This window comes from Misgurnus anguillicaudatus, chromosome 23 (assembly GCF_027580225.2).
Source record: "Misgurnus anguillicaudatus chromosome 23, ASM2758022v2, whole genome shotgun sequence".
Taxonomy (NCBI): domain Eukaryota; kingdom Metazoa; phylum Chordata; class Actinopteri; order Cypriniformes; family Cobitidae; genus Misgurnus; species Misgurnus anguillicaudatus.
In genome coordinates this window covers 21,438,422-21,465,043 of record NC_073359.2, presented here as the reverse complement: position 1 = coordinate 21,465,043, position 26,622 = coordinate 21,438,422, and the positions used below count along the sequence as shown (strand labels likewise).

The window sequence follows — 26,622 nt, the reverse complement described above, 5'->3', positions numbered from 1 at the left end:
TCATAAAGTGTCATAAAGTACGTCACGTGAGGTATCGGTCTTTGGTATCGGGGTATTTTTTTGGGAAAAAAAGCTGATAAAGAATGCTAATTAAGGGATAACGTACAGGCAAACGGTTTTTATCCCAGAAATAATCTTGTAGCACACTGAAGGGGCTTATTTTCTGCGCTTACAACCGGCTGCCATTCCTTATCCCGCTTATTACACGGCTATTTACTTCATAAGGAATATTAAATATTGATTTGAAATATTTAAAGATGGGATGCAAGTTGTTTTAAAAGGCATTTTTTAAAAACACTTCGGAAAAGGGAGTCGGCCGAGTACCAAAACACACTTGTAGCCAATCAGCATGTCTACTAACCAACATTGTTGCCTGGGTTGCGTATGTGTGGGGCGGGTCTATCAATAGAAGGTCCAGATTCTATTGGAGTAGGGGTGTGTTTGTTTAGGTGATTTCAAATGTCAACATTGGCTCTCAGAGATCATACACCCCGCCTTTAAGTACTCATTTTTAACGAATGCAGAGCTTTCTCGAGGAAAACCCATTTATTTTTGGTTTTAAGATAAGAAAAGACGTTCAATTGTCACAAACACAGATTTGATTTAATCATTTGTAAATTAAGGGGTGGCTTCCCGGACAGGGTTCAGATTAATCCTGGGAATGTTCTGTGTTTGCTAGGTATGTTATGATATGTCAGTAAAAGGTGTTTTAAATAAAGGCAGCTCAAACATGCATTTTTGTCCGGGACTAGGATAAGCCCTGTCCGGGAAACTGTCCCATGTTATTAAAATACATATTTTTATTTAATTTTTGTATATTATTAAACTGTACCAGTCAAAATGATTTGCAGCATCCGGTTACCGTGTGTTTTGAGCGGTTGTTATCTGGGAAAAACAAACCTGGATATGTAGCGACTGTCCAATCAGAATGAATCATGATAAGATTGTCGCGGATGGGATTCTTTAACTTACACCATTATGTCAAATTTTAAATGTCTGATTGACTTACCATTTGGTTAGTTGTGGGCTTTACAAAAAATGACCAGTTAGTTATCAGTCTCTCCAGCATATCGACCAATAGGTCAGATTTTGATAGAAGGTCAAAACACCAGCAACCACCCAAAACGCAATAGCAACCTCATTGCAACGTAATATTAACCAACACTGCAACCTTTTAGCAAATCAGCCACACACAGACATCCTGTGACAGTGAGTTTTGTACGAATTTTAATTAGAAATGTAAAAATGTTTATTCTATTCTGCTATTTCTTCAATAAAAATACTTTGTTGTAACACCAGGGTGCATAGAAATAAACTTACTGGTGTCTCTTAAAAAGACCCTTCTTCTAAACTTAGCATGAAAGGGAGTACAAATAGATATTGAATCTTTTGTGGTCCTCCATCTATTCACACCTCTTCCTCTTTTTTTCTTCCCCGAGGGACCCGAAACACTCACACCTCCCCCAGCATCAGGATGGTCACCATAGCAACAGCCTAATACAGCTGATAGAACAAATCGATTTACGAAACAAAAAGAAACAAGGAACCCAATAAGGAAAAACAAACATCCTGATTGATTTAAGAACAAAAACACATACAAAGTGGTAATTTTTGGACGAAAGTTGTGCATGGTTTTATATTTATAGCAATCTTGTTCAGATTTAGGATACAGCTTGTACTGATAACCATTCACGGGAAACCAAAATGAAAGCACGTACTCCTCCACATTCCCCAGCACTTACTGTGTTGAATTACAAGAATAACATTACATTATGCTGACATGAAAAGTGAAAGTACAACAAGCTATAACAGACGCCGTGGAACGTATTAAATTACCAAAACTTTCCATGTTTCCAATAGGGGGTTTCCAATAACACGGTCCAAAATCAGATAGTAGGCAATTGGTTGTTTAAAAAAATATTTATTAAACAGAAAACATCATTCAAATATATAAACAACACATTGATTTAAATACAGACAGTTATACAGCATATTCTTTAAACAGACATTAAAACTCTCAATAAGTGCGTCTGATATGTTTTCTTGTAACTGAGCATATTTTTTATATATCAGGCTCTTATGTTTAGATTCAATCATTTTACTTTAATGGCAATGAAAATGTTATTAGTCAGTAATTGAAATGCCATATTTTCACAAATGTCGCTTTAGTCTTTTAATAAGTACGGTATTTAGCAAATTTCGTTGCAAAACCCTGTAAGATTTCCACTTCTAAAAAAGTCTCTCTTCAATGTCCTTTGTGAATAAAGGTAAAAGGCTCATAAATTCGGTCAATATCCTAAAATATAAGAAAAATATTAAAAGAGTCTTATGCTGCGTTCACACCAGCCGCGGTAGAGGCGTCAAGCGTGAGTGATTTCAATGTTAAGTCAATGTGAAGACGCTGGAGGACTCGTGGCGCAAATGAGGCGTTTAGGGCGGCGCGGGGGACGCGATTACGCCTCATTCGCGCGTCTAGTTTGAAAATTTTAACTTTGGCGGAAAAACATGTCGCATTAACCAATCAGGAGCTTGCACAAATGAAGCGAGTAAACTCAAAATGTTGTAAGTGATTTCTGTGTTAAGTCAATGTGAAGACGCATTGTCGCACGTCTTGCGACGCGAATGAGGCATTTAGCGCGGCGCAGTAGCCGCGATTGTAATTGAAAAACGCGAGAGTTGAAAAATTTGTAATTGAAAAACGCGAGAGTTGAAAAATTTAAACTTTGCCGGAAACATGTGCCGCGTTAACCACTCAGGAGCTTGCTCTAGTAGTGACGTGATTACAGAATGCAAGCGAAGTCGCAGAAGCCCCTCCCATGACGCGAATTTTCTGCGGGAATGTCTCGTTGACTAGAATTTAACGCGCGGCTTTCATGCGCAAATGAAGCGAGTAAACTCAAAATGTTGTGAGTGATTTCCATGTTAAGTCAATGTGAAGACGCATTGACGCACGTCTTGCGGCGCGAATGAGGCATTTAGCGCGGCGCAGTAGACGCGATTCCGCCTCAATCACGCGTCTAGTTCGCGCGAATGGCGCGAATTGAAAAATTGAAATGAAAAACGCGAGAGTTGAAAAATTTGAACTTTGCCGGAAACATGTGCCGCGTTAACCACTCAGGAGCTTGCTCTAGTAGTGACGTGATTACAGAATGCGAGCGGAGTTGCAGAAGCCCCTCCCTTGACGCAAATTTTCTGTGGGAATGTCTCGTTGACTAGAATTTAACGCGCGGTTTTCATGCACAAATGAAGCGAGTAAACTCATTCGCGAGTCTAGTTTGAAAATTTTAACTTTGGCGGAAAAACGAATGAGGCATTTAGCGTGGCGCAGTAGCCGCGATTCCGCCTCAATCGCGCGTCTAGTTCGCGCGAATGGCGCGAATTAAAAAATTTAAATTGAAAAACGCGAGAGTTGAAAAATTTGAACTTTGCCGGAAACATGTGCCGCGTTAACCACTCAGGAGCTTGCTCTAGTAGTGACGTGATTACAGGAAGCGAGCGGAGTCACAGAAGCCCCTCCCATGACACAAATACATTTCCGCGTGAATGTCTCGATGACTAGAATTTAACGCACGGCTTTCACGTGCGAATGAAGTGAGTAAACAATGCGCGGTAGACGCTATTTTGACGCCTCAAACACGGCTGGTGTGAACCCACGGTTACACGTATACACACCGTCGTTCATTGGTATTTAACAGATTCTGCCAACAAAGCAGTATTTCCAACGCTATCTCATGGCAATTCGTACGTATTTAAGAGGTGGCTATTCGTATTCATTTGTATAACCACTTGAACCCTGTGATGGGGTTTCGCTATTGTTCTTAAGATATTCATATGTTTATTTACGATTCACTAGTCAACTTGTAAAATACGTACGAATTTTCATGAGATCAGGTTGAATTATACCAGAGGTGGCTCCATTTAGCAGCTTTTGCGTCTGAGCACTTTAATTTCACTTCCAGACATATTACTGATCGACAGGACTTAATATTTTCTTGCAAATTAATTGTATCATTAAAACTGATTTCTTTAAAATAGGTCAAATAAACAAGGCTCTGTGACATCAGACAAAGAGGCAAAACAAGTTATATTGCATTTTGAGAAAAAAATAATATGCACACTTGAATCACGCACAATAAAATTAAACTTTCATGTGTCATGTGCTGAAACTGTGTCTTAATGCTGTGTACCTTTAGTCAATAGAAAATCAAGGAACACTATGTGACCCTGCCTGTGAAAACCAAGCTAAAGTCATTTTATATGTGATTTACTGTGCATTTGATGCTCCACATCCCATTATTAGATTATTAGACTTCAACATGGATTTCACAAACACGGTCACACATTTATATCAGTTTTAATGCCTAAATATTACATTCATATTGCACAGTCGTTTATAAAAATCAGTGTAATCGAATTCACTGCTTAAAAGACAGCTGCCACTTCTCAAAACTGTGAAGAAACTTCACCAATCCATTTCCCTCGTTCACGTCAAGGACAGACACCTTGATTGTCTCCGGCTGTGGAGAACGCTGGTTCTTAAGTATCACATGACGTGGCGATTGGAAATCCGTTCACCTGCCGTTCTAGCTTTGGGAAAGCTCTGACTCTTACGGGACAGTTCGGCAGGGCGTGCCTCATACTGACAGTTTGTGGAGTTCAAAATGAGTCTATACGGTGTCCGGATTGCACTTCGTGAGATCGTACGAACCCTTCTTTCGGTCTCTCCAGAGATACACCATAATACCAACAAGTGCTGCAGTGGCTCCCAGGCAGATTGCAGGGGTTATAAAATCAGTCCAGCTTGGTGGAGACTCAAATCTTTTCTCTGAAAAGAAACAAAAATGTATAATTATCTAACAGTGCATTTAACTTATACATTTAATCAGCATGTGTGCTCCCTGGGAATCAAACTCATGACCTTTATGGTGCTAATGCTACAGGAACACAAAGGTATTTGCAAAGTACTTTATAACACTGACACTTCACTACTCTGACACAAAAAAACATGTTTTACTCACCCATCACATGTATAGTGAAAATCTCAGTTTCGTAGCCCAAATCATTGGTGACATTGACCTGGTACAGTCCTGTGTCTTTGGCAGTAAGGTTGATCAGCTGAAAGACGCCATCGAGAGAGTAGATGACTGACTCGCTATCCAGCTTCCTGAGGACCACCGCAGGTGGAGGAAAGCTCACGGAGTTACAACAGATGGTGATATTTTGGCCCTCCTGAACCTCAGAGGATGGGAAGACCTCCACCGTTGTGTTCCTGGGTGGTGCTGAGTTAAAAAAGACATAGTTGTTACTCAGGCATCACACAGGAACCACTTAATACGCAATGACGTATTGAATTTTGATAGGAGTACAAGGCAAAACGGAGAGCAAGGCACTTAATCCAAATCCAGTTTATTGCACTTAACTGTTACCATTGATATATTGTACACCAAGACTTGTGGATATCTAGCTTACTTAAGCTAACATAACGCAATTAATAGAGCATTGTGTTAGTAGCGCAAAAGGTTATGAGTTTGATTTCCAGGCAACACACATATTGAATCCACTGTAAGTCGCTTTGGATAAAAGATGAAGATGTAATGCAAACATTATTAACTTACCTTTCACTTTAATTTCAACACTATCACTTTCACTTCCATGCCGGTTAGACGCTTTGCACACATATAGGCCGGAGTCATCCAGCTCAAGAGGCGTGAGGATAACCGATGTTTCAACCCCATCCCTGGCCATCAGCTCTGTTTCTATCCCATCCACAACCCTGATCAGTTCCACGCGCCCCACCGGAATGCTGTCAGACAGGCAGGAAATGCTCACAGATTCTCCTTCTTTGAGCTCGCCCTGTGGGATCACAGTTATCCTGGTCCCTCTGGGAGGATCTGTTAAAAATGGAAGCATATACAGCATATAAAAACCGACAACAGCTTAATTTTTTCACAGACAGCCGACTCCGGATCTGTAGCAGATCTGCACTGACTTTGGCACCGATTCGGTGCGGATCCGGCCCAGAGTCGTTTGCTGTCTGGGAAGAAGTATTTGAGCCCAATGTAATGAAGTGATTACTTAATCAGATTAACCATCAATGTGTTCCCAACCCGTAGCTCAGTTGGTAGCCCATTGCGTTAGCAGTGTGAAAGGTTGTGGGTTTGAACCCCAATGAACACACATACTGATACTGTAGCATGTAATGCACCTTAAGATGCTTTAGATAAAAGTGACTGCCATATGCATATATGTAAAAATGCTATAAGTGAAACCAATAACAATCTGATTGACTTACAGTGAACGGACAAAGCTGTTGAAGCCGTCTTTACAGTTTGAGCTGTCGGTACACCGTTCATATCCAGTAAGACTTTGCAGGTCATTAATTTGTCTTGGTCTTTAGCCTCTACGCGATAAGACAACACCGAAGTCAGATTCTGAAGATGACTCGAAAACATCCCAGATTCAGAATGAAGTTCCCGCTCCCCATCCGTCCACACAATTCGGAAGAAATTGGCTGGGAAAACATCCAGAACGGTGCAGGTCAAGCGTATCATCTCTCCCTCCAGAGAAGGTCCAGGACTTTCTACCACAGGACTTGTAGGAAACGCTGATAAGAGAAGAATAAAATGAAACATCCCACACTGATAAGCTACAAAGATTACGATGGACCTTGATTTTGGAAAGATGATTGTTCATAGTGTACCCAAACCAACACTCCCTCGCACATTCCCAATAGTTAATCTCTGCTGAAAGAACATTTTGGCACATTTTTAAGGAAGACTTTGTGACCCTAATAAAGTTTTCTATTAGAGGAGTATTAAATCCTGTTCAACTAACCCTGGCAGGGTTTTTGGAAAGGGTTCAACGGATGCTTTAATTCCTGCATCTGAGCTATAATTAAAACGTGGTTCAGCGAACTTGACCGCAATATTAAAAGTTCATAGGGAAGTATTTCCTTAAAAAAAGAAAAGTTTATTAATGACTGAATCCATATTTTAAATATTTTGCCAGTATTTAATTTATAATTTATTAATTTATTTTATTATTATATTATTATTATTTAGATTTGAGTCTGACAGATTTTTTTATGTAATGCAAACACCGAAAGTGACTATTTTATAATTGATTTTAAAAAAATGGTGCTAAATAGCACTAAAAGTATTTAATTGGCTCGTAATCATATAGACAAACCACTTTAGGTCCTATATAGCAGTGGTTCTCAAACTGGGGGCCAGGGCCCCCAGGGGGGCCAGGGCCCCCAGGGGGGCCGTGAGATGGTGCCAGGGGGGCTCCAGTTTTATGACATTTTATAAAATACATTAATTTATCATGAATTCCGTGAAATGAAACCTAAAAAAAATAAGGCTACTAACCAACAGCACTACTTTGTATAATTTAATGTTTTGTGTAATTAAAATGTGAAGTTTTAGAACTGTTTTTTGTCATACATTTTCTTTTGGGGGGCCGTGAAAGGAATGCACCATACACAAAGGGGGCCGCACGCTGAAAAAGTTTAAGAACCACTGCTTTATAGCACCTGTGGAGAACTATAGACGGTTTCATTGGATGCACGTGCATTGTCGCGGATAAAGTCTGGTCAGAACTTTACTTCCTGTTTCAGTTTTTTTAAGGGTCTGACTAGTTGCTAAACTGAACGCTTAAACAAATACCTCGTTGAAAACAACAAATGTTTTGGTTTCCTAGGTAATCTATGTGTTTGTTTATTTTGCTTGTTATATAAATAAACTATGTTTAAAGTTCTTTGTTGTTATTTATTCTTAGCAGAGTTTACCGGAAGTTACGTGTCGACCACGAAAGCCCCTTGTTTATGTTGTTACTGGTGAAACCGTCTATAAGTCATGCTATAGCATTTCAAAGTTTCATTTTCCAAACTCAACGCTTTATCTTAAGTGCTTTTCCAAATATCAAAAATATCTATTGTCGGTACTTACAGAACACATTCACTTTGGTCTGTTTGGACTTCTCAACTGAGCCGCATGTGACCTCACAGATGTAAGTTCCTTCATCTTCCACCTCCACCGGGTTGAGGAACAGCTTGGACAATAAACCGTCGGTTTTAATTAGGCCTCGGTTTGGTAGATTTCCAAGACTCTTCCAGGAGAACATGGGTTGGGGGCAACCTGAAGCATTGCAGGAAAGCGTAAGGCTGGAGCCGCTTTCTGCTACGATCGCATCACTTGGTTGGAGTTCCACTTCGAGCAAATAAGCTATAAAACAGTTTTATTTGATGAATAATACAGTCCACATGTCTTACATTGAACTATATACGTCACATCACAAGTCTTACCTTCAACTGTAAGGTTAAGAGAAGCACTTTGACTTCCAAACTTATTGAAGGCCGTACATTCATAAAAGCCAGAGTCGGACACCTTGACAGATTCAAAGGTAAATGATGTTTCAGACCCAACACTTCTCTTCAGCTCTGTTGTTCTGCTATCCAGCATTCGTCTCAGCACCACACGATCCACTGGGACCCCATCGGATTTGCAGAAGATGCTTATGGACTGTCCTTCCTTCAGAACTGTTTGTTGACTTGCTTCAATGATCGTATTCATTGGGGGTGCTGGTAAATAATAAAAAAATCAAGTCAGTATGACTATTGATGTTAAAGGGATAGTTCACCCAAAACTAAAAATTCTGTCATCATTTACTCACTCTCATGTTGTTACAAACCTGTATAAATTTATTTTTTCTGATGAACACGAATGAAGATATTTTTTTCAATCATGAGCTCCATTCACTTACATAATAGGACAAAAGAATACTATGGAAGTGAATGGGGCTCACAAACATTCCTCAAAATATCTTCCTTTGTGCTCATCACAACAAAGAAATCCATACAGGTCTGCCACAACACGAGAGTGAGTAAATGACGACAGAATTTTCATTTTTGCCTGAACTATCCTTTTAAGGCCTTATAAAATCAACATGTTGTCTGACCTGCAACTAATTTCCTTATATATTATACAAATAGCACCTGATTGGATAAAACTGTCTCGTGCAGTGTGAGTCATCAAACTTTTTGTGCCATTTTTCATGACTGATATATTGAGATATTTAAAAAAAAAACATATGTGACATTATATGTGGTAAAATATCAGATTTCTGTAATGTATATATATATTTGAAGAGTTTCGTTGCAAAACGAGATAACTCCGTTTTTGTAATTTTTCAGAAATCTCGTTTTTTGGTTGTGCATTCCAATTAATATCAATTCAACTGCAGTTGGTTTGTTTTGATTTAAACCTTCATAACTTAAAAAATACAGCTAAGTAGCACCATAAAACCAAATAATAACATGATAACATAATAATAAACATGTTTTGACAAAAATGTTAAAAACGGATTTATCTCGTTTTGCAACGAAACTCTTAATTTCTTAAACAATAAATTCAAGAAAAATTCAAGAAAAATTTGCTTACCCCATTGGCAGATTTTTTTTGCTTGTTTTACGCACAAAATCACTTCAATTTGATATTTTTAGTCTAATAACTAGACTTATTTTCTTGGGTTGTTTTGCTCATCAAGAAAAAGCATCTTAATTTAAGAATTTTTTAAATATTTTTCCTGAAAACAAGACAAAAATACTAAGAATTTTTTTTCTTGAAAATGTTTTTTGCAGTACAAGAAGTGAATTTTGGGAAATGTTAGTTGTAAACCAACATATAGATGCATTTAAAGCTAATATACAAAAGCCACAAAACTGTACAATAGTAAAATTTAAGGTTTTTCTTGGATGATCTATTACTAAGCTTTATGAAAGTTGTAAAGCCTAAAGATTGACCCATTCTTGAATTTTTCTATAAAGCAACCCAGCAAGCAATTTTGCGTTTAAAAGACGTTTAATAACCGTCCAAACACAGCCCCATAGACGTCTAGGCTAAAACGATACAAAATTTGGGCTTTCAGTCAAAATTTAATAGACATCTAACTCAAAGATAAATTAAAATAAATAAATACACCAAGGTTTTATTATAATCACTGTTGACTTTGCTTACATGATGTAATATCATACATCTCAGTTAAAGTTATTTTGGCATAACCGACATGTAACCAAATTCAAGTTTATTTTGGCTAGAAGTGTGTTTCCCATAGCTGGACTATATCTGGTTTATAGTTAACCATTGCTTGCTGGGAATGAAGGCATGTTCATGTGGTTAAATTAGTAGTGCATCGAGTTTGCAGCACAAAGTTCAAGGCTTCGATCCGCAGGAAACACACTTACTGATAAAAATGTATAGGATGGCAGATAAAAATGCATGAATGTAAAACGGAAAGGATTTGCTCACTAACCTTGAACGACAACAGAAACATTGTCCGTTTGTCTTCCAAAATTATTGCTAACTTCACACTGGTAAACACCAGCATCAGATAGGGTCACATTGCGTATGGAGATCTCTCGTTGTTTTCCTATTTCGACAGACTGGCCATCTGGTTTAAGTGACGTCCATGTAAACTCAAGCTCAGGGCTGCCCTCTGCCTCACAGGTCAAAGTTAAACTGGATCCCAGTGAGACTGCGGTTAATCCAGATATTCGGAGATTATAAGGTGCAGCTGTGAAAGCAAGCAATGGGAAAACAGATCAGAGAATATGATATCATCAGGGCTTCCCGAGAGAAAGTGCAACTCATACACCTGGCATGATTTTAATCTAAATCTGGTTTATACATATATATTTGTATATATAAAACACGTGTATATCATTCAACTACATACGTCAGATCACACTTTGATTTTTTTAAGTCTTACCTTCAACTGTAAGGCTAAGAGAAGCACTCTGACTTCCAAACGTATTGAAGGCCGTACATTCATAAAAGCCAGAGTCGGACACCTTGACAGATTCAAAGGTAAATGATGTTTCAGACCCAACGCTGCTCTTCAGCTCTGTTGTTCTGCTATCCAGCATTCGTCTCAGCACCACACGATCCACTGGGACCCCATCGGATTTGCAGAAGATGCTTACGGAGTCTCCCTCCATCAGAACTGTTTTTTGACTTACTTCAATGATCGTATTCATTGGAGGTGCTGGCAAATAAAAAAATCTGATTATAAACAAGTGAGTTGTTAAGGCCTTGTTATGTGTCCTGCATTATTTTCCTTATATATTATACGCATTGCATTTGATTTGGACAAATTGTCTGGTGCAGTGTGAGTCATCAAAGGTTTTATCCCATTTTTTTCAGAGCAGTATATCGGATTCTGTAAGGGATATATGTGCCAAGAAGTGAATTTTGGGAAATTTAAGTTGTACACTAGCATGTAGATGAATTTAAAGCTAATATACAAAAGCCACAAAACTGTACAGTAGTAAAATTTCAGGTTTTCAATAACTTTATAAAGCTGTAAAGCCTAAAGATTGACCCATTCTTGAAGCAACCCAGCAAGCAATTTTGCGCTTAAAAGACGTCTAATAGCCGTCCAAACACAGCCCCACAGACGTTTAGGCTAAAATGATGCAACATTTGGGCTGGTAGTCAAAATTTAATAGACATCTAACCCAAAAATAAATGGAATAAATAAATAAATGAAACCAAAAACCTTGTAATTGCGGTTGACTTTGATGTAATATCATACATCTCAGTTAAAGTTATTTTGGCATAACAGACATGTAACCAAATTCAAGTTTATTTTGGCTAGAAGTGGGTTACCCATACCCAGACTATATCAGGTGTAGTTAACCATTGCTTGCTGGGAATCAAGGCATGTTCCTGTGGCTAAATTAGTCCCAGTCCCAAATGGCACACTCCGGACTTGTGGTCCTCCTCAGAGTCCACACTTTGATGACATCATGTAATGCAGACTTTAGGGACCCTTGATGCGAGTCCATGTGGGTGCAACAGATTTGTATTTTGGGACAGAAAGGCCCTTTCACAAATTGCGCAATTCAAGTGGACTTTCGGTCTCGTGGCCTTAAATTGCGCGTGCTCGCTTAGTCTATGAATCCGTAGGGTGTCCCATCGGTCATTTTTATGCTCCGAAGTGTACTCAACAGCGCCCCCTTTTGCACCCTTGATGTGGTCTTCGGCGAACTTCATGGGCCCTGTCCCAAATGGCACACTCCGTACTTGTGGTCCTCCTCAGAGTCCACACTTTGATGACATCATGTAGTCCAGACTTTAGGGACCCTTGATGCGAGTCCGCGTGGGTGCACCGGAGTCGTATTTTGGGACAGACTCGAGCATCACACCGGAAATAGGTAGAGAAGTTGCCCATCAGTGTGAACTCCTCCCTTCTGTTGTCTGATTGGTCAAAGTGTGGACTCTGAGGAGGTCCACAAGTCCAGGGTGTGCCATTGGGACAGGGCCAGACTCGAGCGTCACGCCGGAAATAGGAAGGGAAGTTGCACGTCAGTGTGAACTCCTCCCTTCCGTCGTCGGATTGGTCTGATTGCTCTTTCGAAAGGACTTTTGGGTTGGCAAAGTGCGGGAAGCCTGCTGCAGTGCGAGCTTTGCTGAAGACGCAACAAGGGGGCAAAGGAGGCGCTGATGAGCACACTTCAAAGCGTAAAAATGACCCTACGGACTCGACTAAGCGAGCACGCGCAATTTAAGGCCATGAGACCGTAAATCCACACGAAGTGCGCCTTTTGGGACAGGGTCTAAGTAGTGCATTAAGTTTGCAGCACAAAGTTCAAGGCTTCGATCCGCAGGAAACACACTTACTGATAAAAATGTATAGGATGGCATATAAAAATGCATGAATGTAAAACGGAAAGGATTTGCTCACTAACCTTGAACGACAACAGAAACATTGTCCGTTTGTCTTCCAAAATTATTGCTAACTTCACACTGGTAAACACCAGCATCAGATAGGGTCACATTGCGTATGGAGATCTCTCGTTGTTTTCCTATTTCGACAGACTGGCCATCTGGTTTAAGTGACGTCCATGTAAACTCAAGCTCAGGGCTGCCCTCTGCCTCACAGGTCAAAGTTAAACTGGATCCCAGTGAGACTGCGGTTAATCCAGATATTCGGAGATTATGAGGTGCAGCTGTGAAAGCAAGCAATGGGAAAACAGATCAGAGAATATGATATCATCAGGGCTTCCCGAGAGAAAGTGCAACTCATACATCTGGCATGATTTTAATCTAAATCTGGTTTATACATATATATTTTGTATATATAAAACACGTGTATATCATTCAATTACATACGTCAGATCACACTTTGATTTTTTTAAGTCTTACCTTCAACTGTAAGGCTAAGAGAAGCACTCTGACTTCCAAACGTATTGAAGGCCGTACATTCATAAAAGCCAGAGTCGGACACCTTGACAGATTCAAAGGTAAATGATGTTTCAGACCCAACGCTGCTCTTCAGCTCTGTTGTTCTGCTATCCAGCATTTGTCTCAGCACCACACGATCCACTGGGACCCCATCGGATTTGCAGAAGATGCTTACGGAGTCTCCCTCCATCAGAACTGTTTTTTGACTTGCTTCAATGATCGTATTCATTGGAGGTGCTGGCAAATAAAAAAATCTGATTATAAACAAGTGAGTTGTTAAGGCCTTGTTATGTGTCCTGCAACAAATTTCCTTATATATTATACGCATTGCATTTGATTTGGACAGATTGTCTAGTGCAGTGTGAGTCATCAAAGGTTTTATCCCATTTTTTCAGAGCAGTATATCGGATATATGTGCCAAGAAGTGAATTTTGGGAAATTTAAGTTGTACACTAGCATGTAGATGAATTTAAAGCTAATATACAAAAGCCACAAAAGTGTACAGTAGTAAAATTTAAGGATTTCAATAACTTTATAAAGTTGTAAAGCCTAAAGATTGACCCATTTTTGAAGCAACCCAGAAAGCAATTTTGCGTTTAAAAGACGTCTAATAGCCGTCCAATAACAGCCCCACAGACGTATAGGCTAAAATGATGCAACATTTGGGCTGGTTGTCAAATTTAATAGACATCTAACCCAAAAATAAATGGAATAAATAAATAAATGAAACCAAAAACCTTGTAATTCCGGTTGATTTTGATGTAATATCATACATCTCAGTTAAAGTTATTTTGGCATAAAAGACATGTAAACAAATTCAAGTTTATTTTGGCTAGAAGTGGGTTACCCATACCCAGACTATATCAGGTGTAGTTAACCATTGCTTGCTGGGAATCAAGGCATGGTCCTGTGGCTAAATTAGTCCCTGTCCCAAATGGCACACTCCGGACTTGTGGTCCTCCTCAGAGTCCACACTTTGATGACATCATCAGTGCAGACTTTAGGGACCCTTGATGCGAGTTCGTGTGGGTGCAACAGAGTCGTGTTTTGGGACAGAGGCCCTTTCACAAATTGCGCAATTCAAGTAGACTTTTGGTCTCGTGGCCTTAAATTGCGCATACTCACTTAGTCTATGAATCCGTAGGGTGTCCCATCGGTAATTTTTATGCTCCGAAGTGTACTCAACAGCGCCCCCTTTGCACCCTTGATGCGGTTTTCGGCGAACTTCATGGGCCCTGTCCCAAATGGCACACTCCGGACTTGTGATCCTCCTCAGAGTCCACACTTTGATGACATCACGTAGTCCAGACTTTAGGGAACCTTGATGCGAGTCCGCGTGGGTGCACCGGAGTCGTATTTTGGGACAGACTCGAGCATCACACCGGAAATAGGTAGAGAAGTTGCCCATCAGTGTGAACTCCTCCCTTCCGTTGTCTGATTGGTCTGATTGCAAGGACTTCTGGGTTGGTAAAGTGCGCGAAGCCTGCTGCAGTGCGGGCTTTGCTAAAGACCGCATCAAGGGGGCAAAGGAGGCGCTGATGAGCACACCTCAAAGCATAAAAATGACAGATGGGACACCCTACGGACTCGTAGACTAAGCGAGAACGCGCAATTTAAGGCCACGAGACCGAAAGTCCACATTAAGTGCGCCATTTGGGACAGGGCCATGCACAGGCTTCATGCACTTTACCAACCCAGAAGTCCTTGCGAAAGAGCAATCAGACGAATCAGACAACGGATGGGAGGAGTTCACACTGATGGACGACTTCTCTTCCTATTTCCGGCGTGACACTCGAGTCTGTCCCAAAATATGACTCCGGTGCGCCCTCCTGGACTCGCGTCAAGGGTCCCTAAGGTCTGCACTACATGATGTCATCAAAGTGTGGACTCTGAGGAGGTCCACAAGTCCGGGGTGTGCCATTGGGACAGGGCCAGACACGAGCATCACGCCGGAAATAGGAAGGGAAGTTGCCCGTCAGTGTGAACTCCTCCCTTCTGTCGTCGGATTGGTCTGATTGCTCTTTCGCAAGGACTTTTGGGTTGGCAAAGTGCGGGAAGCCTGCTGCAGTGCGGGCTTCTCTGAAGACGCAACAAGGGGGCAAAGGAGGCGCTGATGAGCACACTTCAAAGCGTAAAAATGACAGATGGGACACCCCACGGACCCGTAGACCAAGCGAGAACGCGCAACCCAAGGCCAGGAGACCGTTAATCCACAGGAAGTGCGCCATTTGGGACAGGGTCTAAGTAGTGCATTAAGTTTGCAGCACAAAGTTCAAGGCTTCGATGCCCAGGAAACACACTTACTGATAAAAATGTGTACTATGGCAGATAAAAGTGCATGATTGTAAAGCGGAAACGAGTTGCTCACTAACCTTGAACGACAACAGAAACGTTGATAATTTGTCTTCCCAAATTATTGCTAACTTCACACTGGTAAACACCGGCATCAGATAGGGTCACATTGCGTATGGAGATCTCTCGTTGTTTTCCTATTTCGACAGACTGGCCATCTGGTTTAAGTGACGTCCATGTAAACTCGAGCTTAGGGCTGGCCTCTGCCTCACAGGTCAAAGTTAAACTGGATCCCAGTGAGACTGCGGTTAATCCAGATATTCGAAGATTATGAGGTGCAGCTGTGAAAGCAAGCAATGGGAAAACAGATCAAAGAATATGATGACATCATCAGGGCATCCCCAAGAGAAAGCGCAACTCCTACATCTGGCATGATTTTAAACTAAAAATGGTTTATACAAGTACACATGGAGGTGATTGGGAACTAGATATAAACTTACAAAGAACCCTCAGGTGTCCAGATGTCTCTTTGGTCCTCTCATCAGGTGGTATGCCTTCAACATTAAGGGATGCTCTGCAGGTTATTTCCTTTCCATCGTCTTCACTTGAAGGTTGGAATGTGTGGGATATCTTCAAACTATCGGTACCATCTCCCCCTTCTTTACTGACCAGAACTTTGTCTTCATATAGCAATTCGACTTCAAGGTAATCTGACGGGTGTACATGAGATACCTCACAGGTCAAGACGCTCTTCTCGCCGAGTATCATGTGCTCGTTCCCGGTTATAACTGGGTTTCTTTGAAAAGCTGAGATATGGGACAAGAATTGATGTAAATGTCAGGTTGGGGCAAGTTGTCACATGATACAGTTTCATGAATTGCTGTGTGTTTTTTTGTGTAAAAATTTACCATTGTCTTTCCATATCTAACCATAATATTTATAGTAAAACTATGGTAAATTAAAATAGTTATAATTGTTCTACTGCTTAAATAAATCGCTAAATACATATAGGCTACGTTATATAACAGTAAACCCCCAAACTGAAACGTATTTGAATACAATATTGTGACAACTTGCCCCGGTGGCATTCTTGCTAGCGCTGCCAAAAATGACGTATACTTACAATAAACTCTAATCGCAGTTTTCCCCTGTTTTGAGTCCTTCCCACAGGTTGCTTTGCACACTACGGTGTTTTCGTGATTATTCGTGACATTTTCAAAGATCAACAAGGACTGTGTGTGCTTGCTCTCCATGTCGGCGTATAGCGGTTTGTCCTCTAACGCAGTCCAAGAAAACGTCACTCGCTCCGGGCATGAGGGCAGGCTGCACGTCAACGTCCTCCTGTCACCCACCTTAAACAGGACTTCGGAGGGCATATCCACCTTATATGAAACAGCTTCAAAAAAGATTTGGTTTTGGTCAAGATTTACATATAACGTCGAAAAAACACATACGCTACAAGCTTTAAAAAACAATAGCCTACAACATTTTTATGTAGTATGTTTTGGATCTTATTCCAGTAGGATTTAATGGTGTTCTATTGGTTGCCATTTGGCCGAACAAATTACCAATAGAGACCCACAAAAAACATTATGGTTTTCATTAAAACCAATACAATTTCTCATACATAATTTCTGTGACGGTTTATACAGAAGGGGTGCATAATTTATTTTATAGGGTAATTACGTTTTATAATCCTCGTATATTTGCATATTCTACTGAATTATTGCTTTTGATAATCGTCTGCTAAATAAATAAATGTGAATTACTCAGTCAGAACGCGCAGTTAAGTGATTTGCATATCGGATTACGTCATTTTGAGTTGTAGCCTATAAAGGAATAATGTGTTAGCATAGTTAATTGTGCATGTAAAATTAAATTTCTCAGTATGAAACGATCTTTTATTTATAATGTTTTATAATCCCAAATTTGCAAACATAGTTAAATGTGTAAATAATACATTTGCATATGTAGTTACATCCTCGTGTAACAAAGACAGACGTATCGTAATGGTGCAAAAAATATATATATTATGCCGTTTACCTACAAATGAAAATTTTGTCATAATTTACTCGAATTGTTTCAAACCTGTATACATTTCTTTGTTCTGCTGAACACAAAGGAGGATATTTTCAGCTTGTAACCAAACGGTTTTGGAGAACCACTTCCATAGTATTTTTCCCTACTATGGAAGTAAATGGTGCTGTAAAACTGCTTGATTTTTTTCTCAAAATATCTTTGTGTTTAACAGAAAAAGACAATTATACAAGTTTGATGGTAAATCATTCATGGTCAAACATTTGTGAGCTACTATCCCTTTAAATTAGGCTAACTTAATTTTGCATTTTTATATAAAAAAAAAATTAAATGTTTTATTTGCATTGCCAATTTGAAAAATAAGATTAAAAATACTTAATAGCATGCTGAAGTATACTACAGTGTTTATAAGTATTTATATAAATAACTTACCTGGGATTGGTAGTAAGATAAATACAAGAAAAGTTAAATCCATGCTGGCAAACTATGTTCCCTCCACTAAATGATAAACGTGAGAATGTACTTGCTCGTCTCAGGTCTCAGTATTTATTTCAGGGGGTGGGATAGTAACACAGCTTTAAATGTGATAGAGGAATTTCCCAGCCCCACTGCCATTCAATGAGAACTGATAGTGAAAGTGTCTCGGTCCCACCTTCAGGCTCCCCCTGCTGTCCTGAGACGCTTCTCTCAATGACAGGAAATTACATTCAACACAATTTTTTTCATTATGTACTGCTGATTAAACAGTCAAATAATCTGATAGCTAATGTTTTTCATTGTGTTATAGCCACCACAAATATTCCTTATCTGTTTTGTGACAAAGTGGGCAAGCTCGGGCAATCCCAGAAAAGTTGAATCTACAAAAAAAAGAGACTCCATTTACAGGAATTGTGCTGTTTTACAGTTTCAGCTGTTATATATTTTTTGTGAACTATGTATACATTTGGTACCAATATGTACCATTGAGGTACCAATGTGACATCTTGTGTACTTTTTGGAAAGTGACAGCTAGAGATAATGTTTTGACAATTTTTCTGATGGTGTAAGTCAGGGGTCTTCAACTCCTCTTCTTTGAAGGCCTGATTTAAAAATTGTAAATATGATGCAGGCCAAACTTTTACCTGTTATATCTTTTTTAACTTTTACCTATTATATATATTATTATATATGTAACTTATGTTGTTTTTGGTACAGGTCAGGTCATATATAAAAAAAAACATGCTTTAAAAAAAGATGCACACATCTTGTATCCAGTATTTTGCCTTTTAATTAATAGAAACTCATATTTCATTTAAAAAAAATTTTTTTTAAATTGCAGTTTAACATTGCATGAGCCAAATGTTAATAGTTCAACTAAACATTGCACAAAAAACGGTTTATTGGCCATCATTTGTAATGCACAGTGGAAAGGCGGCTTTAAAGGGATAGTTCACCCCTAAAATTGACAATTCTGTCATTATTTACTCAGCCTCGTGTTGTTACAAACCTGTATAAATTTCATTGTTTTGATGAACACAAAGGAAGATATTTTGAGAAATGTTTGTAACCAAATCGTTCGATAACTCCATTCACTTAGACGGTTTCAGCAGTAACAACATAAACAAGCGGCTGTCGTGGTCCTCACGTAACTTCCGGTAAACTCCACTAAGAATAAATAACAACAAAGTTCTTTAAACGTAGTTTATTTATATAACAAGCAAAAAAACAACACATAGATTACCGAGGAAACCAAAACATTTGTTATTTTCAACAAGGCATTTGTTCAAGAGATCAGTTTAGCAACTAGTCAAGAAAAACGGAAGTAAAGTTCGGATCCAGACGTGTATTGCGTCAGCGCGCGTGCGTCCGATGAAAGGAAAAATAATACTTTGGAATTAAATGGGGTCCACAAACGCTTTGTTTACAAACATTTCTCAAATGATCTTCCTTGGTGTTCACCAAAACAATAACATTTTTACAGGTTTGTAACAACATGAGGCTGAGTAAATGATAAAAGAACTTTCATTTTTGGGTGACTATCCCCTTAAAATAACCATGCTGATTTTAAGTCAGATAAAGATGACCGGCAGGCCGGATAAAGATGATTGAAGGCTGCTAGTTGACTAGCCCTGGTGTAAGCAAAGGGAATGAACTAGACTTTATTCAATGTGGCCCATTTGCAAACACTGTCTTAAATATATGGATACTGTAAATATCTAAATAGATGTATTATTTTGTCAAGAGTGTCCCGGGTCAACCTAAAGTCAAAAATCTGCGTCGTTCTTAAAGGATTAGTCAATTTTCTTAAAAATACAATCCAGATAATTTACTCACGACCATGTCATCCAAAATGTTGATGTCTTTCTTTGTTCAGTCGAGAATAAATTATGTTCTTTGAGGGAAACATTGCAGGTTTTTTCTCATTTTAATGGACTTTAATGGACCCCAACACTTTAATGCAGTTCAAAATTGCAGCTTCAAAGGACTCCAAACAATCTCAAACGAGGCATAAGGGTCTTATCTAGCAAAACGATTGTCATTCCTGGCAAGAAAAATAAAAAAATATGCACTTTTAAACCACAACTTCTCGTCTTCCTCTGGTCGTGTGACGCACCAGCGCGACCCCACATAATACATCATGACGTCAAGAGATCACGAATGACGTATCGAAACTACGCCCCAGTGTTTATTAGTTTAGAGAAAGAGGACCGTTCTGACGTTGTTGTATGTCGAATTAATACGAATTAATGTCTTTGTGTCAGTTTATTATTTAAAATGGTCCGCAAATGTGCGTTTCATATATGTAACACGTGACCTTTCCACGTCATTACGCAATTACGTGAGGTCGCGCTGGCTCACCACACAGCCAGGGAAGACGAGAAGTTGTGGTCCAAAAGTGCAAATTTTTTATTTTTCTTTGCATAAATGACAATCGTTTCACTAGATAAGACCCCCATGACTTGTCCTGAGTCCTTTGAAACTGCAATTTTAAACTGCATTAAAAATTTCAAGTCTTGGGGTCCGTTAAAATGAGAAAAAAATCCTGGAATGCTCTCCTCAAAAAACAATTTCTTCTCGACTGAACAAAGAAAAACATCAACATGTTGGATGATATGGTGGTGAGTAAATTATTTGGATTTTTAAGAAAATGGACTAATCCTTTAAGGCCATCGGCACATGCAAATGTTTTTTTACCAATAGAGGAAACTTCATTATATAACTGTGCTTTTAAGACAGGACATGGTTGGCCTTTTGTCATGTCAGAGGTGACCTTTAACATCATCTGAAACACCTCATAAAATCTTTTCCTGCTGTTTTTTAATGCATGACAAACAAGATATGACAATTGCTCTGGTACTTCAGCTGATATAACTGACCATGAGGTATTTTGCGTATTTACAGTAGATGGCAGTTAAGGTGTATGGATAAATAAATATAATAAATATAAGTACACTATTATAACGAATATGCACACACTGAAGATGCAAAACACCACAAAGAACCGAGATTTATTTTAAGGTAAACATGTCTTTAAAAAGTGGCAGTCGTTCACAGTTTTGCAAAAGCACTTCACATGTCAAGTTTTACAAAACAAGAAACTCTGCTTTACAAAACACTGTAAAATACATGCAGCTTATCTTCACTGGCGGATTGTAGAAGCATCTTGGACACAAACGTCTAGGCACGAGCGAAACTGCCCTGCTGAAATATCCAATAAAAACTATACAAATTACAATGGTTTTCATTACAAATATCCTTATGAATCATAATTTCCCATTAAAACCAGTACAAATGTATTTATGTAGCGTGGTTTGATGACGCTTTATTGGTTTAGATAACATCCCAATAAAACCCAACACTGGCATATGGTTTCCATTAAAACTAATACATTTCCCATTATAACCATCTATTGTTTTTATCAGCAGGGTGACAGTTTTTCAAGCAAGGTTTAGTTCATTTCACCCAGGAATGCCCTCCGGCTGTTTTGGCGTGGGAAAATGTGAGAAATTGCATTAATGGTGATGGGTTCGACCCCAACCGTAGATCCACGCAAGAAATCTCCTCTCATGACGGACCTAAACGACTTCCTAAACTCCTCGTTTTTCCAAGTGTACAAAAACGGATTGGAGACAAAAATAGTGCAGAAGAAAATCCACGTCGATGTCCAAAGTACCACAGACACGGGCACGAACAGTCCTGCGACGAGCACCCAAAAAATGGGTTCGGTTGTGAGGATAAATATAAAGCAGACCGCGAGGACATAGAAACCGAGGCGCTTGTCTTTTCTGGGGAAGGAATAGGGAAGATTGTTCACGATTTGGAAATTCAAAATACTCACTCGTTTCACGCTTATTTGTACCCTGCGGAAGATTTTAAAGTAACAGTACACTACCACAAAAGTCTGTCCGATGATAGTGACCGCGAAAGTGCCAGCTGCGAACGGACTGGATAAAACGGACATCGACGTCCCCATCGCGAAGGATGTTGCTGGTGCTGATGCTGCGAGCGCACCCTCGGCATCCCTGCATCTCTCTGGTGGGTACCGAAAGGATGTGAGCCACGGAAACAAAGAACCGAGTGAGATGAGCCACGATCCCGCGATCATCCATTCAGTGTTTCTCTTCTGGTAGAGACTTTGATACACAGCGGGGGTTTTGGTGATCAAAACGTACCTGTTCACGGCAATAAGCGAATGGGAAAGCAAAGAAACCGTGATTCCCAGAAACAGCAGCGCTTCTTTGAACGCTTGGTACCCGACCACCAGGAATCTCCCGGTGGAGGTGGTCACAGCTTCGTGCGGCATCCAGAACGCGCACACTAATAAATCAGCCACGCAGCCGTTCACGATGAAGGCATTGCTGGCCGTGCGGAGTTTCTTGAACGTGACGACCAGATAGATGACCAAGAGATTGAGGATGGTGCCCAAAACGCACATGAAGGAGTAGATGGTTGCGAGCGAGATGCGCGATCCGCGTCCCATCGCGCATTCAGACAGTGGTTCGTCCGTGTCGTTTGGCATGATGAAGGTGTGAAAAAAGCAATTTTATCTAATCTTATCTGAAGTCTTACATTGTGTGGATAAAACTGAGAAGAGAGCGCAGCCCACCCTTTTGGCGGTGCTTTGTGTGTGCACGAGCACATGTGCGGTTTTATCTCGCACGAAGAAAGGCGTGAGATCAACAAGAGCCCACGCTGCATTCTCACGTGCCGGTTTCTGCATTATTTATAGCGAGCATAAATGACTCTTTCATTATGAATCGACTCTTATAATGAGCTCCCATTAAGAACCTCCAGCTATAAGAACAGGGCAGCATATTTAATGCCATGTGAAATTAATTTCAATACGTAGCTGATTTCTAATCGCACAAGATAGACAGACGGATGGAAAGATAGACAGACAGACAGACAGACTAAACGACAGATATCTAGAGACAGATATAGAAAGATAATGAATTGAAGGACAGAGGGGTGGATGGAAAGACAGACGATAGATAGACTGACAAATAGAGAGACAGACAGATAGACATAGACGGGCAAAGTGACAGACAGATAGATAGATAAATGGATGGATAGAAAGAAAGAAAGAGAAAGACCGCTAGAGACAGGCATACAGAAAGACAGATAGATGGATGGAAAGATAGACAGATAGCTTGAGATAAATGAATAGACAGACAGCTAAATAGATAAGTGAATAGATGGAAACAAATAGATTGACAGAGAGAGAGACACAGCTAGAGTCAGGCATACAGAAAGACAGATAGATAGATAGATGAATGATAGATAAATAGACAGATGAATGGATGGTGGATGGAAAGATAGATGGATAGACAGACAGCTAGAAACAGACATACAAATAGATAGACAGACAGATGGAAGAATGGATGGAAAGATAGATAGAATGACCAACATAGCTGGAGACAAATAAGAGACAGACAGACAGACAGACAGACGGATGGAAATAGGCCGACTGACAGATAGAGATAAAAAGACAGATCGACAGGTAGACAGAGATAGATGAATGAATGGAAAGAGAGAGAGAGAGAGAGAGAGAGAGAGAGAGACAGCTAGAGACAGGCATACAGAAAGATGTATAGATGGATGGAAAGATAAGACGGATATATAGGTGGACAGATAGATGAATAGACAGAGAGAAAGATAGACAAACAGACAGATAGACGGACAGATAGATAGACCAATGAATGGTGGATGGAAAGGTTGATAGAAACAGACAGACAGACGAATCGAGGGAAAGATAGACAAATAGGCAGACAAACAAATAGATGAATGGATTGACAGAGAGAGAGATAGACAGCTAGAGAAAGGCATATAGAAAGACAGATAGATGGATGAATAATGGATAAATAGATAGATAGATAGGCAGACAGATGAATGGACGGAAAGATAGACAGACAGACAGACAGAGACGAATGAATGGACAGATAGAACGACCAACAGATATAGACATAGACAGAAGGGCAGACATAGAGACAGACAGACAGACAAACAAACAGACAGAGACAGACAGACAGATAAATGGAAAGATGATGACTGGATGGAAAGATAGATAGAATGACCAACATAGCTAGAGACAGATAGAGACAGACAGACGGAAAGATAGACATATAGGCCAACTGACAGATAGACAAACAGATAGACATAGACAGATGGACGGGCAGACAGACAGACAGACAGACAGATAGATAAATGGATTGACAGAAAGAGAGATACACAGCTAGAGACAGGCATAAAGATAGACGGATAGATGTATGGAAAGATAGATATATAGATGGACAGATGGACAAACAGACAGATAGACGGACAGATAGATAGACTGATGAATGAATAGTGGATGGAAAGGTAGATAGATACAGACAGACAGATGAATGGATGGAAAGATAGACCAACCGACAGATAGCTAGAAGACAGATAAAGATAGACAGACATACGGACGGGCAGAGAGAGACAAACAAATAGATGAATGGATTGACAGAGAGAGAGAGAGGGAGGGAGGGAGGGAGGGAGAGAGAGATAGATAGACAGCTAGAGACAGGCATATTGAAAGACAGATAGATGGATGAATAATGGATAAATAGATAGATAGATAGACAGGTAGACAGAAGAATGAACGGAAAGATAGACAGACATACATATAGATGGACGAATGGATGGACAGATAGAACGACCAACAGATATAGACATAGACAGAAGGGCAGACATAGAGACAGACAGACAGACAAACAAAGACAGACAGACAGACAAATGGAAAGATGGATGACTGGATGGAAAGATAGATACAATGACCAACATAGCTAGAGACAAATAGAGACAGACAGACAGACAGACGGAAAGATAGACAAATATAGGCCAACTGACAGATAGACAAACAGAAAGACATAGACAGATGGACGAGCAGACAGGCAGATTAATGGATGGAAAGAAAGAGGGATAGACTAGAGACAGGCATACAGAAAGACGGATAGATGGACGGAAAGATAGATATATATAGATGGACAGATAGACAGATGAATAGAGAGACGGAAAGATAGATAGATAGACAAACAGACAGATAGACGGACAGATAGATAGATTGATGAATGAATAGTGGATGGAAAGGTAGATAGAAACAGACAGACAGACAGATAGACAGATGAATGGATGGAAAGATAGACCAACCGACAGATAGCTAGAAGACAGATAAAGATAGACAGACATACGGACGGGCAGAGAGAGACAAACAAATAGATGAATGGATTGACAGAGAGAGAGAGAGAGAGAGACAGCTAGAGACAGGCATACAGAAAGACGTATAGATGGATGAATAATGGATAAATAGATAGATAGATAGACAGGCAGACAGATGAATGGACGGAAAGATAGAACGACCAACAGATATAGACATAGACAGAAGGGCAGACATAGAGACAGACAAACAAACATAGAGACAGACAGACAGACAGATAAATGGAAAGATATTCAGACAGACAGAGAGATGTATAGAGACAGATGGACAGACAGAGATAGATAGATGGAAAGATAGATAAAACAATGGCAGACAGCTAGATACAGACATGCAGATAGAGACAGAAAGACAAATAGGTGGATGGATAGACAGATAAATGGATGTAAAGAAAGACAGACATACATATAGATAGACAGATGGATGGATGAATGGATGGAAAGATAGATAGAACGACCAACAGATAGAGATAGACATAGACAGACAGCCAGGCATAGAGGCAGACAGATAGATAGATAAAGAGACAGATGGACAGACAGAGATAGATAGATGGAAAGATAGATAAAATAGAGACAGAAAGACAAATAGACGAATGGATGGATAGACAGAGAAATACAGACAGACAGTCCAACATAAAAAGACATGTAGTTCAGTAAATTATCTACAGTTTGGGCGATTAGCAATTATTAATATATACAAAACTGATTCACATTCATAAAACTGCTCTCATCCATCTGTATCTGGTGTGCAAAGCAGGTGGGAGGAACATGTCAGACTGCCTTACCGGTATCATTTCAAAGAAACTCACAGACCATTATTATAGTAAGCGCAGCGGCAGCCTTGAAGCCCACGGTTTGCTTCCAGCTGATCATTTATCTCATGTATAATCAAAGGCAGACATTCCAGCTTTATAATCTAACGGAAAGGTCTAGGAAACCCTCAAGCTCACAGCCACAAATAAAGATATTTCACCGAAAACAAATAATACCAATTACAGCTCTCATTGAGAGTGCTTAAAATTAATTGGCGATTTGCAGTCTTGAGATGTTCATTCTTTTATCGCTTATGCACCACTAGGATTTGTATATCTATCGAAGAAACGAACGTTGTGTTCGAAAACGCATGCTGAATTCATTTCACCCAAGCCATCCATAAATGCGATTCACACTGATGGTTGTCAGGGTGAACATTTCGTCTGTGCTTTTCATGCCGCCGATAAAAATAAGTGCTTATTGCCTCCGCAGCAAACAAGCTGCACAGTGTTAACTCATTTGTGGTGGAAAGACACGAGAAATCCGAGGTTGTTTTTAATGAAAGGAAAAGCAATTACGC

At 39.8% G+C, this 26,622-nt stretch overlaps 2 protein-coding genes across 5 annotated transcripts; both read right to left on the bottom strand.

Moving 5' to 3' along the window:
* Positions 1–1,901: 1,901 nt before the first annotated feature.
* vcam1b (vascular cell adhesion molecule 1b) lies at positions 1,902–18,148 on the bottom strand. Of its 4 annotated transcripts, XM_073862308.1 has the most exons (14): positions 18,006–18,148; positions 16,660–16,932; positions 16,037–16,342; positions 15,617–15,877; positions 13,206–13,481; positions 12,749–13,009; positions 10,768–11,043; positions 10,312–10,572; positions 8,306–8,581; positions 7,950–8,225; positions 6,293–6,604; positions 5,616–5,891; positions 5,019–5,279; positions 1,902–4,825 (listed from the first exon to the last, which is right to left on the bottom strand). In XM_073862308.1, exons 1-14 carry the CDS (start codon positions 18,046–18,048, stop codon positions 4,668–4,670), a joined length of 3,516 nt encoding a protein of 1,171 aa, XP_073718409.1. In that variant the 5' UTR covers positions 18,049–18,148; the 3' UTR covers positions 1,902–4,667. The 4 variants fall into 4 exon arrangements, with proteins under 4 accessions (XP_073718409.1, XP_073718410.1, XP_073718411.1 ...); XM_073862309.1 differs by lacking the exon at positions 5,019–5,279; XM_073862310.1 differs by lacking the exons at positions 8,306–8,581; positions 10,312–10,572.
* Positions 18,149–20,701: 2,553 nt separating this feature from the next.
* Positions 20,702–23,008, bottom strand: gpr88 (G protein-coupled receptor 88). The gene has a single exon (XM_055218837.2). It carries the CDS (start codon positions 22,570–22,572, stop codon positions 21,502–21,504), a length of 1,071 nt encoding a protein of 356 aa, XP_055074812.2. The 5' UTR covers positions 22,573–23,008; the 3' UTR covers positions 20,702–21,501.
* Between the last annotated feature and the right edge of the window lie 3,614 nt (positions 23,009–26,622).